The sequence below is a fragment of the Halichoerus grypus genome, chromosome 2 (assembly GCF_964656455.1).
Source record: "Halichoerus grypus chromosome 2, mHalGry1.hap1.1, whole genome shotgun sequence".
Classification (NCBI taxonomy): Eukaryota; Metazoa; Chordata; class Mammalia; order Carnivora; family Phocidae; genus Halichoerus; species Halichoerus grypus.
This window is the reverse complement of record NC_135713.1, coordinates 205,760,735-205,776,832: the sequence shown is the minus strand read 5'-3', so window position 1 is coordinate 205,776,832 and position 16,098 is coordinate 205,760,735. Positions and strand designations below refer to the sequence as shown.

The 16,098-nt window shown below is 53.7% G+C and overlaps 2 protein-coding genes across 19 annotated transcripts in view; one reads left to right on the top strand and one right to left on the bottom strand.

Annotated features, from left to right (window-relative positions):
- AFMID (arylformamidase) overlaps nt 1-14,629 on the bottom strand; it is a 29,048-nt gene extending 14,419 nt beyond the window's left edge. For 4 of the 18 annotated variants that reach the window (XM_036110491.2, XM_036110488.2, XM_036110490.2 and 1 more), the window contains exons 1-2: nt 4,377-4,558; nt 2,405-2,495 (exon numbers count right to left, since the gene is read on the bottom strand). In XM_036110491.2, the coding sequence (XP_035966384.2) occupies nt 2,405-2,495; nt 4,377-4,436 (151 nt within the window). In that variant the 5' untranslated portion in view covers nt 4,437-4,558. Of the gene's footprint in view, nt 1-2,404; nt 2,496-4,376; nt 4,559-14,502 lie in introns of those variants that run through there. The other 14 variants (XM_036110495.2, XM_036110508.2, XM_036110509.2 and 11 more) reach the window with 11 other exon arrangements.
- Nucleotides 4,664-15,595, top strand: TK1 (thymidine kinase 1). The gene is made up of 7 exons (XM_036110511.2): nt 4,664-4,799; nt 4,922-4,953; nt 5,930-6,040; nt 7,220-7,313; nt 14,157-14,246; nt 14,528-14,647; nt 14,743-15,595. The coding sequence occupies exons 1-7, from the start codon at nt 4,734-4,736 to the stop codon at nt 14,947-14,949; spliced, it is 720 nt and encodes a 239-aa protein (XP_035966404.1). The 5' UTR covers nt 4,664-4,733; the 3' UTR covers nt 14,950-15,595.
- The last annotated feature ends 503 nt before the right edge of the window (nt 15,596-16,098 follow it).

Sequence of the window (16,098 nt, the reverse complement as noted above, 5' to 3'; positions counted from 1 at the left end):
AACCCTTATTCCATAATAGCACATCTTCTTTCTCTCTCTGTCCTTTGGGGAGAGGCTTTCTGGCTTGGCAGGAGACTATTTGGGAGGTAATTAGGTTGGGATGGGGTCATGAGGATGGAGCCCCTGTCGTGGGATTAGCGGCCTTATACGAAGAGGAACAAAGACCAGGGCTCTCTCTCTCTCTCCCTCTCTCTCTGCCACGTGAGGACACATGGACAAGGCAGCTGTCTGCAAGCCAGGAATAGGACTCTCACCAGGGAACCAAACTGGCCAGCACCTTGGTCTTGGACTTCCCAGCCTCCAGAACTGTGAGAAATAGATTCTTATTGTTGAAGCCTTTTGTTATGGCAGACCAAGCTGACCAATACAAAGATAAATAATATTTAATTTAAAAAAAAAGGTTTTTTAAGGTAGGCTATACGTCCAGGATGGAGCCCAATGTGGAGCCTGAACCCAGGACCTGAGATCAAGACCTGATCTTGGTTGGACACTCAACTGACTGAGCCACCCAGGTGCCCCAAAGAGAAATAATATTTAAATTCAATATATATACACACGTATTTTATTTTTTAAAAGATTTTATTTATTTATTTATTTGACAGAGAGACAGCAAGAGAGAAAACGCAAGCAGGGGGAGTGGGAGAGTGAGAAGCAGGCTTCCCGTTGAGCAGGGAGCCCAATGCGGGGCTAGATCCCATGGACCCTGAGATCATGACCTGAGCCAAAGGCAGACGCTTAATGACTGAGCCACCCAAGCGCCCCAATACGAACATATTTTAAATCAAAAGTAATGCTAAATGTCCATGGCCACCAAAATGTCAACATTTTAGGGGCACCTGAGCAGCTCAGTCGTTAAGCATCTGCCTTTGGCTCAGGTCATGAACCCAGGGTCCTGAGATTGAGCCCCACGTCCGGCTCCCTGCTCAGCAGGAAGCCTGCTTCTCCCTCTCCCACTCTCCCTGCTTGTATTCCCTCTCTCGCTGTCTCTCTCTGTCAAATAAATAAATAAAATCTTAAAAAAAAAAAACAAAAAAAAGTCAACATTTTAAATAGAGACAGGCTCCAGCCCTGCATGGGCATGGCTCTTGTGCATTCACCTGGCCCTAATGGCCCCCTGCTATTGGGCTCATGTTCTGCATCCATGAAATGGGTCAGTGGCACCTGCAGCTCCTCTGGGCCAACTGCAGCACTGAAAACAGGAAGGCTGGTGGAATGTGAGCTTAAAGCTGTCCACGATATGGAGAGCAATCACTAATGGGAGGCTCTGAGGGCAATGGGCAGCACACTCTTCTTAGCTCTTGCCCCTCATGAGTGACTCGCTTTCTCAATGGGGACAGCTCTTCTCTCCCTCAAGACAATTAAGATAGACAAATAGGTTTTTGGGCCACCTGGGCGGCTCAGTCAGTTGGGTGTCTGCCTTCAGCTCGGGTGGTGATCGCAGGGTCCTGGGATTGAGCCCCGCATCGGGCTCCCTGCTCCGCGGAGAGCCTGCTTCTCCCTCTGCCTCTGCCCCTCCCCCTGCTCGTGCTGTCTCTCACTCTCTCTCTCAAATAAATGGATAAAGTCTTTTAAAAAAAAAATAGGTTTTCTACAAGCTCATGCAGGTTTCACTGCACACTCAAATTTATCGACCAGATAGCCATGTATTTGGCACAGAGCTGGGTCCAGCAGAGGACTCTGAAGAGCCCAGGACACAACTCCACTCCACCTCGCTTGGGACAGGGAGGATGCCGGTATGTGCTGGAATGAACTCCCATGAGCCTGTTCCTCCAGCTGGGTTATCTCAGTTTAGAGAACCACCAACTCTGAGAGCTCTGTTCAGTCTGTTGAAATGAAGATTTGCCAACATCCAATTTTCCCTGCTGAGGGGAGTGGGCTGGCTGCTTTCTCACACTTCCTCTAAGGAGCCTCCTTCCCCAACCCAGCACAAATACCTCACTGAGTGTTAAGATCGTGGTATGACACTCTGGAGACACGGGATAGAAATGGGAATTCACCTTGAGACTTCTCCACTAGCTTACAGGTTCCCAAGCCCTGATTTCTTGAAAGAAACAAAGTCTTCTTTGCTTCTTACAAATAGCATCCACATTGAATGTTCAGCGGCCAAGGGGGAGGCCTTCCTGTTTTTCATTCCACCTCACTGTGCCACTGTGGTACATTGCCTAATGGGCCTGGGCATAGTTGGCTGAGCAGGAGAGGAGGTGGATCACGGTCTGTGGGGCGTTTCCTGCCTCCAGCCATCCTGCGGCGAGGGCTCCTGGGTGCCTGGCCCTGAGCCAACAAGGCTTGCACAGTGCCTGGACTTTGGGAATCGCCCTGAGAGCCTCCTCCTGCCCCCAGCATTCTGAACCACTGCCACCTGCTAAAGTCCACCCATGGCAGCCATGGAGAGGGCCCCCAGTACCCTCGTCTCCTATGTGTGAGTACGTCCTCAGGGTCTCCTCGGCTCCCCGTCGGATGACCCATCTGCTGGGGCTGTACTGATTCTCCAACTCCTACGGAACACAGGCAGAAGGCTGCGTAAGACCTTTGTTCTCCACACTGTGCCCCCACCCCTCCAAATGTCTGGATGCTCCTCTCTGCCTTGAGAAGCCCCCTCCCCAATATCTCAGTCTCCACAGATGCCCTCAGCTTCCTTTAAGCCCCTCCAGTCTCCAGCCTGGTCACCCGCACCCCATTCTCCCCCCACACCAATTAATTAGGTACTTCAAATACAACACCGCGGGTGCTCTCAGACTCGTGGTCTAGAGCAATGGTCATGCTTTAACTAGTGGACAGCCTTAAAGGGGAGATGAGGTGCCATAAATGTGTCCTGGTTAATGCCACTTGTGGGCACCCCTCCTACTACTGGAGGCCAGGGAGTTGGGGGGGGCACTGCAGAGAAAGTGACATGGAGCTGATCTTCTCCAAGTGGGCATGATTCTTTTTTTTTTTTTTTAAGAATTTATTCATTTATTTTGAGAGAGAGAGAGAGAGCAAGAGAGTATACAAGTAGGGGGAGGGGCAGCGGGAGTGGGAGAGAATCCTGAGCAGATCCCCCACAGTCAGTGTACAGCTGGACACGAGGCTCGAGCCCACAACCTTGAGATCATGACCTGAGCTGAAAACAAGAGTTGGACGCTCAACTGAATGAGCCACCCAGGCGCCCCTGAGGGGGCAGGATTCTGATTGCAGGAGTCACAGCAAAGAAACAGAGGTCAGGAGGGAGGAAGATCAAAGATCAGTTTGGAAATGCTGATGGGCCAGACTGCTGAGACACAGAGGTGAGGCCGGGAAGCTGGGGCTGGGGGACAGGGCCTCAGATGTCAGGCTAAGACGCTCAGACTTAATGCAGAGAACAACAAGGAACCAGATTTTGGAGAAAGAGCTCAAAGGCAAGGAGAAAGAGTGAAGTCTAAAATGGGAAATTTGAAGACGGGGTGGCTTCATGGAAGGGTTTTGGGCTCTGGAGTCAGATGGGTTAAGTGCCATCCAAGCTCCAACACTTATAGGCTGTTTTACTCTGGGCAACTCACTTACACTCTGGGTCTCAGCCCTCTCTACAATGAGCGTAATAGTAGCCTCACAAGGTTGAAGGATGTAAGGCATGTAAATGAAGTAAAACTAACCATTCAATGTGGGTTACTGCCTCCTCCGGCTGAATGAGATTCTTGGCCAGTATTCTTTAGATCTGTACAATCGGGCCCTTGTAGGGCCTTTACAACCGTCCCTGACACACACTGTGAGTTTGATCATCATCTTCACTGTTGTTACGTATGATAACAATAATGCAGTGGGTTTCTGAGAGTCCTCTGGTATTGCCGGCATGTGTGTGTGTGTGACAGAGACAGAGAATGGGATTTCTTGGGGGCAGTATGCGTAACTTATCAGATTCTCAGATGTATCTCAGATGTATCTGAGAATCTCAGAAAAACAAACAAACAAACAAACAAACAAAACAGAACACTCCCTGAAATGCAGGGAAACTAGTTAGGAAATTATAGTTGAGTGATAATCGTATTAAGGGCTTTGCCTGTGTGGTTTCTAGCCCTCACGACCACGGTGCAGTAAAGAGCAGCCTTTCTGCATCCTCACCATCTGGCACATCCTCCATCCGAATTGTGGAACCTCAGGTCAAGGTCGGGAACTGTGGCCCCCCTTTATGGATATTAGCACAGCTTCGGTTTTCTCTACCCTTAAAACCAGGCTCACCGAAGCCTGCCTGTGGCAGGAAGCAAATTAGATCAGGGTGCTAAAGCTTTCGGAGGAGGCACACAGGTGCTCAACGGCGCCCTGGAGACTGGTCGGTCCGTGGGCTCCTAAGCTCCCGTCTTGGAACTGCATCTAATCTCCGCGCTGCACTGCTCGGCCCCAGCCGCCCCCTGCAACCCGCCTACCTCCTTAGACAGCTTCTTCCAGGGAGCCTCGCCTGGGGGACTTCGGCCGGGGACCTCCATCGTCCCACAGTGCACGGCCAGAAGGCGCGCCCCGGCTTTTTATACGCAGCGGCCGGGGCGGGGCCAGCCGTCCTGGTGACGCGAGCCGGCCGGGTCCCTGGGGCCGCCCACTAGGGGCGGGCTGCGGTCAAGTCTCCCGCCAGTCCGCGGCCGCGCGCTGATTGGCTCCGGGGCGCCAGCGCCGGCTCCCGATTGGCCAGCGCGCTGGGTATAAATGCGGACCGCGCGGGAACCGGCGCCTGGTGGCTGGGCGGTGGCACCGGAGAGTCCCTGAGCTGCAAGCTTCCTGGAGGCGCCATGAGCTGCATCAACCTGCCCACCGTGCTGCCCGGCTCCCCCAGCAAGACCCGGGGGCAGATTCAGGTGCCGGCGCGGGGACTGGCTCCCAGCACTCGGGAGTGGGAGCGGGGTCGGGGTTGTGGTTGTGGCCACGGCCGGGCGTCCGTGCGCAGCGGGCCCCGAAGTGACCTTGCCTTCTCTCCTAGGTGATTCTAGGACCCATGTTTTCAGGAAAAAGGTAAGTAAGTCATGGCCTCGCGGGGACCACCTTCTCCCCCATCCCTACCCTCCGGGGGGCCCGTCCTCCTCCCCTGCCGCCCCTCTCAGACAGCACCCCCAGGACAGCCCCCACTGCCGGACGGCGCGTTCCCGCCCGGGATGCCGCTCCTCCCTGGGATCTGGTCCCGGAGCAGGCGCTCCTTCACTGCCCGCCCAGCTCAGACCCTTCCATTAGGGTCGTTCGCCACCGCTCCTTCCTGCGGCTGATACAGCTGCTGAGGGTTTAGCCTCTCACTAACGCCTGTTCACCCTACAGTGTGGGCACCCCTCCTTCCGGTGTGACTGTTTCCTCCGGTACTTTACACACTAAGGAGTCAGACCAGGGCCCCTTTGCTCCCCTGATGTGACAGGACCGTCATCTGACCTAGGCAGGGCTAGTGAGCCCCCTAAGTAACGCCCTCCGCCCTGGGGCATCACTCCAGTGCAAACCTGTTGCCCTCCGTGGTGAGGCTAAGGTGGGCCCTGAGACCCAGAGGCAAAGTGCTTTTTCTCTTGCACAAAAAGATTTAGTGAAGTCAATTCAGACTATGTGAAGGCCTCTGGGATGAGACTACTTTGGAATGCAATCTGGGGCCTTTGCCTCTGCCCACCCCACCAGATCCCTGAGATACTTATTCCTTCATCCCATCCCTGGACCACCTGGGGGTCATTCCTTGCCGCCCTCCCCAAGGAGAACACTTCCCGGTCCAGCACACCTTTATCATTCCGTTATTCCCAGGCTCTCTAGTGACTTAAAGCTCTCGTTGGCATCCCTCTCAGGCCTAGACTGTGAACTCCCAGAGCACGGGCCCTCTGTCCTCACTGGTCTTTCTGTCCATTGGTGGGTCTCAGGCTGTAGACCCCTAGAAGGTGGTGGGGTGCCCTGCTTGTGCCGAGGGGGTCTTCCTTGCCCACTCTTTACACCGTGGGCCTCACGGAGTGCTCTGCTCTTGCAGTACCGAGCTGATGAGACGGGTCCGTCGCTTCCAGATTGCCCAGTACAAGTGCTTGGTGATCAAGTATGCCAAAGATACTAGGTACAGCAGCAGCTTCTCCACGCATGACCGGTGAGTCCCTGCTCTCTTCTGTCCTGTCGCAGGACCTCCCCTGGAAACCTGGTGAAAATTCCCAAGGGCCTAGAACATACTGTCAGAGCTGTCTTTAGCGGGAATGGTTAGTGATGCCGATGCCCGGGGCGACTGGGTGGCTCAGTCGTTAAGCGTCTGCCTTCGGCTCAGGTCATGGTCCCGGGGTCCTGGGGAGCAGGGAGTCCACGTCTCCCTCTGCCCCTCCCCCCCACTCGTGTGCTCCCTCTTCCAAATAAATAAATAAAATCTTAAAAAAAAAATAAAATGAAGTACCAGCCCCTCAGAAGGCTAGTTGAGGAGCAGGAAAAATGAACACAGGAAAAAAAAACACATTGTAGAAAAACAGACCCTGTTTAAAAAGACAGAGGACAGAGAATAGGATCCCTCTTCAGAAATGGCCCTGGGTGTGGGGGCAGGTTGGGGTGGAAGCTTCCCACACTCGGCCTTTGGCTTTCAAACTCTTCTGGATAATATTCTCCCCGTTGGGCACACAGGGCAACAACACTATGACCTTAGATTTGAGTCTTGGCTCTGCCAGTTAATAGCTCTGTGATCATGGCGAAATCCTTCGATCTGCCGGAAGAGCCAAGTGGATTGAGTTCTTCTCTGGCCGTGTTGGCTGGAGTCCTAGGCTTATCTCTGCTGGGACACACAGGGCTAAGTCTGGTGCTCATGCTCTGCCCAGGACCACGGTGGACTTTCCGGGGCACTTTTGCCTTGCGTGGGCCCCTTCCTCCATAAAAAGAAAGAAGTAAAATATTATATTTTATGACAGCATTGATAGAAAGACAGCTAGAATGCAGCCTGAGTTGTAGTTATGTGTGTTCTTTTTCTCATTTAAAAAAGAAATTAAAGCATTTCTCCTGCCCCGGCCCACACTGAACAGAAGTGGAGCCTTTGAGTCTCCGTTAAGCTTTGTATCGCGCATTGCCAATTTCTAGTCCAGCGCATCAAGGGAAATAACTTGTGTTGAATGACTGCTTTTCTGAACATGGGCCTTTATTCTCCCCAAATGCCTCCCACAGGCATTAACTGCAAGCTCCAGCCCAACAGCGCAGTGTGCTTTGGGGGTAGGGTGGTCACGGGAGCTAGCCCCTGGCCCCTGCGTCCAGGTTTCCGCTCCCTTGCCTTGTTCACGTGCCGGCTTTCTCTCCCCAGGAACACCATGGAGGCGCTACCAGCCTGCCTGCTCCGGGACGTGGCCCAGGAGGCCCTGGGTGTGGCTGTCATAGGCATCGACGAAGGGCAGTTTGTAAGTTGGCTTGTCCTGGCATTCTGCCTACGAACTCCCAGTCTGTCCTCCTTTCCCCTGTGCTGGTTTGGAAGGTATTTTGTTCTATCTCTGATCTTTTAGTAGGCAACGCTAACTTGCTCCAACTGGTGTCTGAATACCCTTTGGATTCCCTGTACTGCTTTCCATGTTTTTTTTTTTAAAGATTTTATTTTATTTTATTTTTTAAAAAGATTTTATTTATTTGACAGAGAGAGACACAGCGAGGGAGGGAACATAAGCAGGGGGAGTGGGAGAGGGAGAAGCAGGCTTCCCGCTGAGCAGGGAGCCCAAGGCGGGGCTCGATCCCAGGACCCTGGGACCATGACCTGAGCCGAAGGCAGATGCTTAACGACTGAGCCACCCAGGCGCCCCTGCTTTTCATGTTTTAAGGGATTTATTTTACCTTCTTAAAAAATATATATAATAAAAAAAAAAAGGCAGAGGGGTCGGGGTGCCTGGGTGGCTTAATCATTTGAGCCTCTGACTCTTGATTTTGGCTCAGGTCATGATCTCAGGGTCATGAGATCGAGCCCTATGTTGGGCTGCACTGAGTGTGGAGACTGCTTAAGATTCTCTCTCTCCCTCACTTCCCCCCTAAGGGGGGGAAAAATATATATATATATATATATATATATTTACAGTGAACAACAACAACAACAAAATTAAGTTTCTTGGGGTGCCTGGCTGGCTCAGTCTGTAGAGCATATGATTCCTGATCTCGGGGGCATGAATTCAAGTCAATTTCGCAACGCTGGTACCTAAGCAATGTTCTGTTTGCCTCCCTGTTGCTTCTGGCTTGTTCGTTACGGATTTGTTTCTCCTCTTGCAAAGTACATCCTTTAGTAGTTCTTACAGCTCAGGACGTTTTGGTGGGAAGCTTTCTGAGTCTTGGTAGGAAAATGTCTTTATTTTGTCCTGTACGTTAAGCAGGGTGGCAGAAGGGGTAGCTTGATGATGGTTTTTCCCTGTGGCTTTGGAAAAGCAGCATCCCTTCCTGCTGCTAAGGAGAAGGCTGCCCTCAGTCTTTGGCGGCCTTCCTGAGCAGGTGACTGGGTGACGGGTTTGCTCTCGGAAGAGTGTGTCCTGGGAGGTTCTCTGCTGAGTTTGGTGTCTGGTGTGCTTTTCACATTTGAGTTCTGGTGCCTTTGTGCCTGGAGGGGAGATGCCATTATCACTCCGAATCTCCCCCCGCCCCCCCACATCCAGCCGGTGTCCTGGGAACGTCTCCCAAAGTGTGTGTGGTTTCAGAGACTATTTTTCATTTGGGATTTCGGTTAGTTCTTTTCATGTAACTCCCGCTCTAATTCACGTATCCCTGTTTCTGTTTATGGATGTACCGTTTGTTTTAACTGTTGCTGTTCCTTCCCTTGTCTTTCTGGAAATCTTGTGTTAAAGGCCTTTCCGGCTCAGTCTTTCCTTTCTTCAGGAGTGCACTCTGGCTGAGTCTGCGGGTTGTCCTTTGTGGCCTTGGTTTCCCTCCTGGGCTTCGGGGTGTTTTGTTGCTGTGAGTGCATCTAATGAACGAAGTATAACTCCCTCCCCATGGGGCTTACTTCAGGTCTCAGGAGTGGTATGGGTGCCCTCACCTCTACCCGGGACCGTCGTGAGGGTGACGTGAGCTGCTGTAACAGACAAGCGCAAGGTTTCAGTAGCTGAAAACGCTAGAACTTTATTCTGAGTCAGTGGCGGGGAGGCCTGGCGACGCAGCTTCTCAGATGGCCCCGGGTGGGCGCATCCGGAGAACAGAATCGGGAAAATGTGGAGGGTCCCCGGTGCGGGGTGGCATATCTCTAGAAGTTGCAGGCGTCGCTTCTGCTGCCCTTCTGACCATTGGAATTTGGGCACATGGTCCCCTTTACTGTATTTTACTCACCTCTATGCCCTGAAATTCTTTTGTGTGTGTGTTTGGTGAGTGGTTATTCATTGCTGCAGGGAGAACCCACACTGGGACCCGGGGGCATCTCACTGAGGGCCTGGAGAGGGCTTGCTTATTAGGATTGGGGCCTGTGGGGCTCATTCTAGGGAGGGTTTTAGGAGTTTGGCTTAGCTCTTGATCCAGTGCCCTCAGGAAGGGGGGTGACCGTGACCGGCATCCTAAAGCTGCTCTCTAGGGAGGGGGGACCAGGAGGCTGAAGCCGAGTTGGTAAAGCAGGAACGGTCACTCGTGTTGACCAGGACAGGGGAGTGTGTGGTCCCTTATAGTCTGTGCCCAGACAGGACTACCCGTTGTGCTCATGGAGTGGCCTTGCCTGATGCTCATGCTCCGTGAAATTAATTACGTGCCACGTGATAACACCAGGGCCCAGCTGTGAGTGCCAGGCTAGCCCCTGCAGCTGGGGCGGCTCTTGTCTTTTCACAACCCAGAAAAACAAATAAAAAACCCATTACACGTTGGTTCTACATCTGTCTAGTCTTTATAGGCATATATTTTTATTTTTTTATGATTATTATTTTTTAAAGGTTTTATTTATTTATTTGACAGAGACAGCGAGAGAGGGAACACAAGCAGGGGGAGTGGGAGAGGGAGAAGCAGGCTTCCCGCTGAGCAGGGAGCCTGACGTGGGGCTCGATCCCAGGACCCTGGGATCATTACCTGAGCCGAAGGCAGACGCTTAATGACTGAGCCACCCAGGCGCCCCTAGGCATACATTTTTAAAGAGAGGGGGCTCCTATCACGCTGTGTGGCTGTTTACCCGTGTCAGCAAATGTTCCCGTCTGCAAGGATGTACCCATCCTTACAAATGTACCCTATTGTACTTATGCTGGTCCCCTGGCACGTGCCATTTAAAGGCTGTGATGGGGCGCCTGGGTGGCTCAGTCATTAGCGGCTACCTTTGACTCAGGTCCTGATCCCAGGGTCCTGGGATCGAGCCCCGCATCGGGCTCCCTGCTCAGCGGGAAGCCTGCTTCTCCCTCTGCGACTCCCCCTGCTTGTGTTCCTGCTCTCGCTGTCTCTGTCTTTGTCAAATAAATAAATAAAATCTTTTTAAAAAAAAAAGAATTCCTATTAAAAAGAAATAATAAAGGCTGTGATGGACATCTTGGGTTGCTGTCTGATGTATTGGGATTTATCTGCGAAGTGGAATTGCTGGTCAAGGGGTCAATCCCATTCATCCATTCATTTTCATTCATTCATTTATTGGTACTTTCTGGGCTTGTGCCCCATGCCAGCCGTGTCCTTGGTGCTGGGGATTCAGCCAGAGGCTCCACCCCATGAGCTCACATTCTAGTCCAGGGAGAGAATGACGTCATAGGTCAGGTGGAGACACCTGGACGGGAAGGCACTGTTGGGGACAGAGCTAAGGTGGGGTAGTCCGAAAGGGGCCTGTGGGAGAGCCAGGGAGCGAGCTGCTGGCCGGCTGGGTGTGTCTCGGGTGGGAGGGAAGTGCGTGGCTGCGGGCAGGCTCGGCCCCACGGATGGAGAGTGGACAGCAGGTGCAGAGGGCAGCGTGACCGCTGGGCCTTTGCAGAAAGCCCCAGGAGAGAGGAGTGAAGGGCAGGTGGCGGAGCGTGCCCACGCGTGCACACACATGCACACGCGTGCACACACACACCCGCACACGCAGTTCCGCTGCATTTCTCCTTCGTTGCTGCTGCCCATCTGTTTCTATGTTTATTGGCTTCTTGTATTTCTTGCTCCTTTTGTAAACTGCCTTGGAAGGGCTTCCGTTCCTTTTTCTCTTGGTCTGTCTGTCCTCCAGTGCACGTGAAGTGGCCGGTGCCGCTCTGTCACGTGCTGTAACGACGTCTTCCCTGTTTGCCTTTGAGTTCCGTCTGTGGCGTTTCATTTCGTGTTTTACCATCCACGGTTGAACGTTTTAGTTTGTCCCGTCCTTTGTGGCCTTTGCCCTTGCGAGGCTGGCGTGTCTGCCAGGAAGCGAGGCCCCAGCCGGGGCAGAGCCGGGGTCACTGGGCCGGGATCACGAGCCAGGCGGCTCTTGGCAGGAAGATGACGGAGGTGCAGATCCTCCACTCGGAGGCTTCCTAATCTCTGCTCTGGGTTCTTTCCCCTCCATCAAAACTCCTTTAGGAAGCGGCTCGCTGCTGGTCGCCCGGGGGTGTGGAACGGGCAGCTGGACGCCAGTGAGGACCCTCTGCTGGTACTTTCCTACCCAGATCCCATGTTGGAACTACTTGTTCCACCAAGAAAACCCGATATTTGCTAAGCGCTTGGAAGTTCTATTTTATTTTATTTTATTTTTGTTTATTTTATTTTTTAAAGTTTTTATTTATTTAAGTAATCTCTATACCCAACATGGGGCTCAAACTCATGACCCTGAGATCAAGAGTTGCACGCTCTGGGGCGCCTGGGTGGCTCAGTCATTGGGCGTCTGCCTTCGGCTCGGGTCGTGGTCCTGGGGTCCTGGGATCGAGCCCCGCATCGGGCTCCCTGCTCGGCGGGAAGCCTGCCTCTCCCTCTGCTGCTCCCCCTGCTTGTGCTCTCTGTCTGTCCCTCTCTCTGTCAAATAAATAAAGAAAATATTTAAAAAAAAAAAAGAGTTGCGCGCTCTTCTGACTGAGCCAGCTGGGTGCCCTGAAGTCCTAGTTTATTTTATTTCTTTTCTTTTTCTTTTTTTTAAGATTTTATTTATTTATTTGAGAGAGAGAGTGCACAGGCAGGGGGAGCCGCAGAGGGAGAAACAGGCTCCCCGTTGAGCAGAGAGCCCCACGCGGGCCTTAGTTCCATGACCCCAGGATCATGAAGGTAGCTGAAGGTAGATGCTTAACCGACTGAGCCACCCAGTCGCCCCTATTTATTTTCTTTTCTTTTAAATTTTTTTTATTTATTTATTTGAGAGAGAGAGAGGGAGAGTGTGTGTGGGAGTAGGGAGAGGGGCAGAGGGAGAGGGAAGCCGACTTCCTGCTGAGCATGGAGCCCAATGTGGGGCTCCCAGGGGTTCTTGATTTCCTGACCGGGAGATCATGACCTGAGCCGAAACCAAGAGTCGGAGGCTTAACCCACTGCACCACCCGGTGTCCCCCTGAAGTTCTGTTCTAAGTGTGACCTGCATTCTCTGCCTAGGGCTGCTGTAACGAGTAGCACAGACCAGGCAGCTTACACAGCAGGAATTGATTCTCTCCCAATTCTTGAGGCTGGAAGCCTGAAATCAGGGTGTGGGCAGGCTCATTTCCTTGTGAGGGCCAGGATGGGGAACATTCCAGGCCTCTCCCCTTGGCTTGTAGATGGCCATCCTCCCTCTGTGTCTCCATCCAAATGCCCCCTTCTTGTAAGGACACCAGTCATATGATATTGGGGCTCACCCTGCTGACCTCACTTTAATGGGGTGGCATCTGGGAAGACCCTATCTCCAAATGAGGTCATGTTCTGAGGTATTGGGGGTTAGGGTTTCAGCGTGAATGTGGGGGGTGGGAAGGGACACAGGTCAACCCATAACAAAAACTAACAGCAATAAAAATAAATGTCCAAAAAAAAAAAAGTGTCAATTACGAGCTTCCCAGTGGGCGCTCTGCAGTGTTCTGGCCATGTGCGCAGCGCTGTCCTTATCTTGGAGGCCTCAGGAACCCCTGCTGGGGACCCCTTCCCAGGGAGGTGGCATGTGACCAGGGATGAAGTGAGCTCTTTGAATGTTGGCATCGGTGCAGTGGGCGGGAGGGGGGCAAAGACCCTCCTTGGGCCCCTAAACCTGGGTGTGGAAGGACCAGTGTCCTGACATTATGCCTCCATGTGGTGGGTGAGGCACAGAGATGCTTATCTCTGTGAGGTTTTGCCCCTGCCCCACCCCCCCAGGGATTATTTGGTAACGTCTGGAAACCATTTTCTTTGTGACAACTTAGGGAGGGGGTGTTTACTGGCCGAGAGACCCTTGCAGGATGGGAGCTGCATTTCTGTGACCCGCAATGGGTGTGCGAACACGCCAGAGTCGGGGTGGGTGGGGTGGGGGGTGCTTCTGTGCTCGGGCCTGGCCAGCCCTGCAGAGGGTAGTCGGATTTGGCTGCAGCTGAATCCTACTCGAATTGCTCTTGGTTTTCCTAGCCACCTTCACGGACCTTGTCTTGCTAACTGTCCAGGTCTCCGTAACCTCACACCTCAATAAATGGGCCAAGCCAGGCTTGAACGGCTTGGGGAGAGACCCGCTGCCCCAAGACAAGAATGTGCCTGTTCACACAACTCAAAGACCAATTCACATAGACAAACGCAGTCCACTGGAAGCAGTATGATTGAGCAGTGAAAACTCACAGAGGCTCTGCAGAAGTAGCATCCTCACCCTGGGCCACTTAGAATGACAGCTGATTTACCAAGTAAACGCAGGGCCCGCTGTGTCATCCTACTCTGTAACTGGCTGGCAGAACCCAGGCCCCTCTCGAGGAATCAGAGGGCATATCATCTGTTCACTATTTGAGTGCCTTGGATCCATGAGCAACACCGGGGGCGTTCCTTGCCATTTCTTAGGCTCAGAAACATTAAGTCCTTGCCAAGGTCACAGTCATGGGTTCAACCAGAGCACGGTTCAAGGCAGGCAGCCCTCTGGCCCGAGCTTTTGGCCACCGTGGTATTAGATCACCTCCAGCTGGGTTGCATGATCTAGTGATGGGTCCGATGTGCTCGGGCCTGGAGTGCACCTGTTCTGTGTGGAGAGCCAGCGATGGTTAGGGGACGAGGGTGGTTGTGGATGTGCGTGGCTGTGCAAAGTGGGGGTGAGCACAGACACTGGTCTCCTGGTCTTGGGCGCCGGCAAGAGGGCTGGGGTCACCCTGTTCTCATGCTCCACACTGATGGGTGGCAGTGTGTCTGTGGCTCCCGGAAGCTGCTGCTCTGGGTGGAAGCTCACTGACGTTCCCCCCACCCCTGCCCCCTTCCAGTTCCCAGACATCGTGGAGTTCAGCGAGACTATGGCCAATGCTGGGAAGACCGTGATTGTGGCCGCGCTGGATGGGACCTTCCAGAGGAAGGTGAGGCATCTGATACAGGCTTTGGAGGGGATCTGGAGGGAGGGAAGGGCCTGGGAAGGACAGGGGCAGCCCTGCGAGCCTCTTCTCTCAATGCAGTGCTACCTGGATGACCCGGGCTTGACACCTGGGGGCGCTTTGAGCCGGGCTGTGTCCTAGCCCGGGCACTCAGATGAGCCAGACCCAGCTCCCTGGCTTGCCTGGGAGTCCATCCAAGGATTCCAAGGAAAAACCCACCTGGCCAGGTAGATGTGCTCACCTGCTGTCTTTCCCTGGGAGTGCAGGCATTCGGGAGCATCCTGAACCTGGTGCCCCTGGCGGAGAGCGTGGTGAAGCTGACAGCGGTGTGCATGGAGTGCTTCCGGGAGGCCGCCTACACCAAGCGGCTAGGCTCGGAGAAAGAGGTAGCCCCCACCTGCCTGCTCCGGGGCGGGGGTGGGGTGAGGCCCGGAGGCGCTGTGCCCCCTCTCAGTCCAGGCCCTTTGCGTCCCGTGGCCAGGTCGAGGTGATTGGAGGAGCAGACAAATACCACTCCGTGTGCCGCCTCTGCTACTTCAAGAAGGCCTCGGGTCTGCCCGCCGCGCCGGACGGCCAGGAGAACAAGGAGAACTGCCCGGTGCCGGTGCCGGGAAAGCCCGGAGAGGCGGCGGGAGCCCGGAAGCTGTTTGCTCCCCATCAGATCCTGCAGTGCAGCCCTGCCAACTGAGGCTCCCCGTCCCGCGGCCGCCCCCTGCCGGCCGGCCGGCCGCCGCGCAGCCTTCCCCCAGGAGGAAGTGGGGGTGGGGCGAAGGTGGGACTTTCTGCCTCCCGCGGTGCAGGTCCTGGGCTGGTGGTCTGCACATCCCGTTTCCCCCTTTCCTGGTTCCCTTCCCGGCTGCTGGTCCACTCGTGAGCTCAGGGTCTGGCTACCGCAGTCACCGCCCCCTCCTGTGGGGTGAGGGGCAGAACCACACGCTGGCGACATCGGCGCCCATGGCTTCTTCCCCCTTGTGGCTTTCGCTGTTGAGTTTCTGTTCTCACTGGGGAGTCCGAGCGCCGGTACCTCCGGCTCAGACCGAGCCTCGGCCCACGCAGAGGTTTCTGTTTCTGCTTGGGACTGACTCCTGGCCCCCAAGGGTGGCTGGACTGATGGCCTCCTGCTTCCTACACTCCGGTGATCATTTTCTCCAGAATTACAGCTTCTCTCACATGGGAGACACTTACCCAGCTGGGGTTCAGGTCCCAGGGACTTAATCTTTTAAAGTGTGTGTGTGGGGGGGTGATTAGGGGCAGAGGTGGCTAGGGTTAGGGTCTATGATTCTGTTGTAGCGTGTGAATTAGTAACTAATATTAAAATTTACTGGTTGGTGAAAGCACATTTGTCTTTTTTTTCTGTAAGATTTTATTTTTGAGAGAGCACAAGCGGGAGGAGGGGCAGAGGGAGAGGGACAAGCAGATTCCCTGCTGAGCAGGGAGTCTGATCCCAGGGACACTGAGATATGACCTGAGAAGTCAGACACTTAACTGAGCCACCCAGGTGCCCCGAAAGCACATTTGTCTTTAACAGCCTGGGATGCCCTGGGTCTCACCGTAGACAGCTCTGATGTGACACAGGTGGGGATTTCTTTCCAGATCTTCTAGCACTACTAGTCTCTTAGCCACACCACTTTCACTGAGAAGCGACCATGAAGCACGTCCTAGGAGGAACATTTGCTTACTCTTCTGTCTGGACGGGTTTCAGGACAAAATGGGTGGACGGAGGAGCCTGGGTCCCAGGATAGAAAGACAAGGCTATGGTCAGGTCTGCCAGCTGGGGCTGTGGGGTCAGGTTTTGTTTGTGAAATAGACACTTGATAGCTCAGGAGCCCAGAAGACT

Coding starts and splice junctions, on each gene's coding strand:
- TK1 (XM_036110511.2), top strand. CDS start 4,734: ATGAGCTGCATCAACCTGCCCACCGTGCTGCCCGGCTCCCCCAGCAAG. Junction 4,800..4,921: donor AGACCCGGGGGCAGATTCAG/GTGCCGGCGCGG, acceptor CTTCTCTCCTAG/GTGATTCTAGGACCCATGTT. Junction 7,314..14,156: donor GCATCGACGAAGGGCAGTTT/GTAAGTTGGCTT, acceptor GCCCCCTTCCAG/TTCCCAGACATCGTGGAGTT.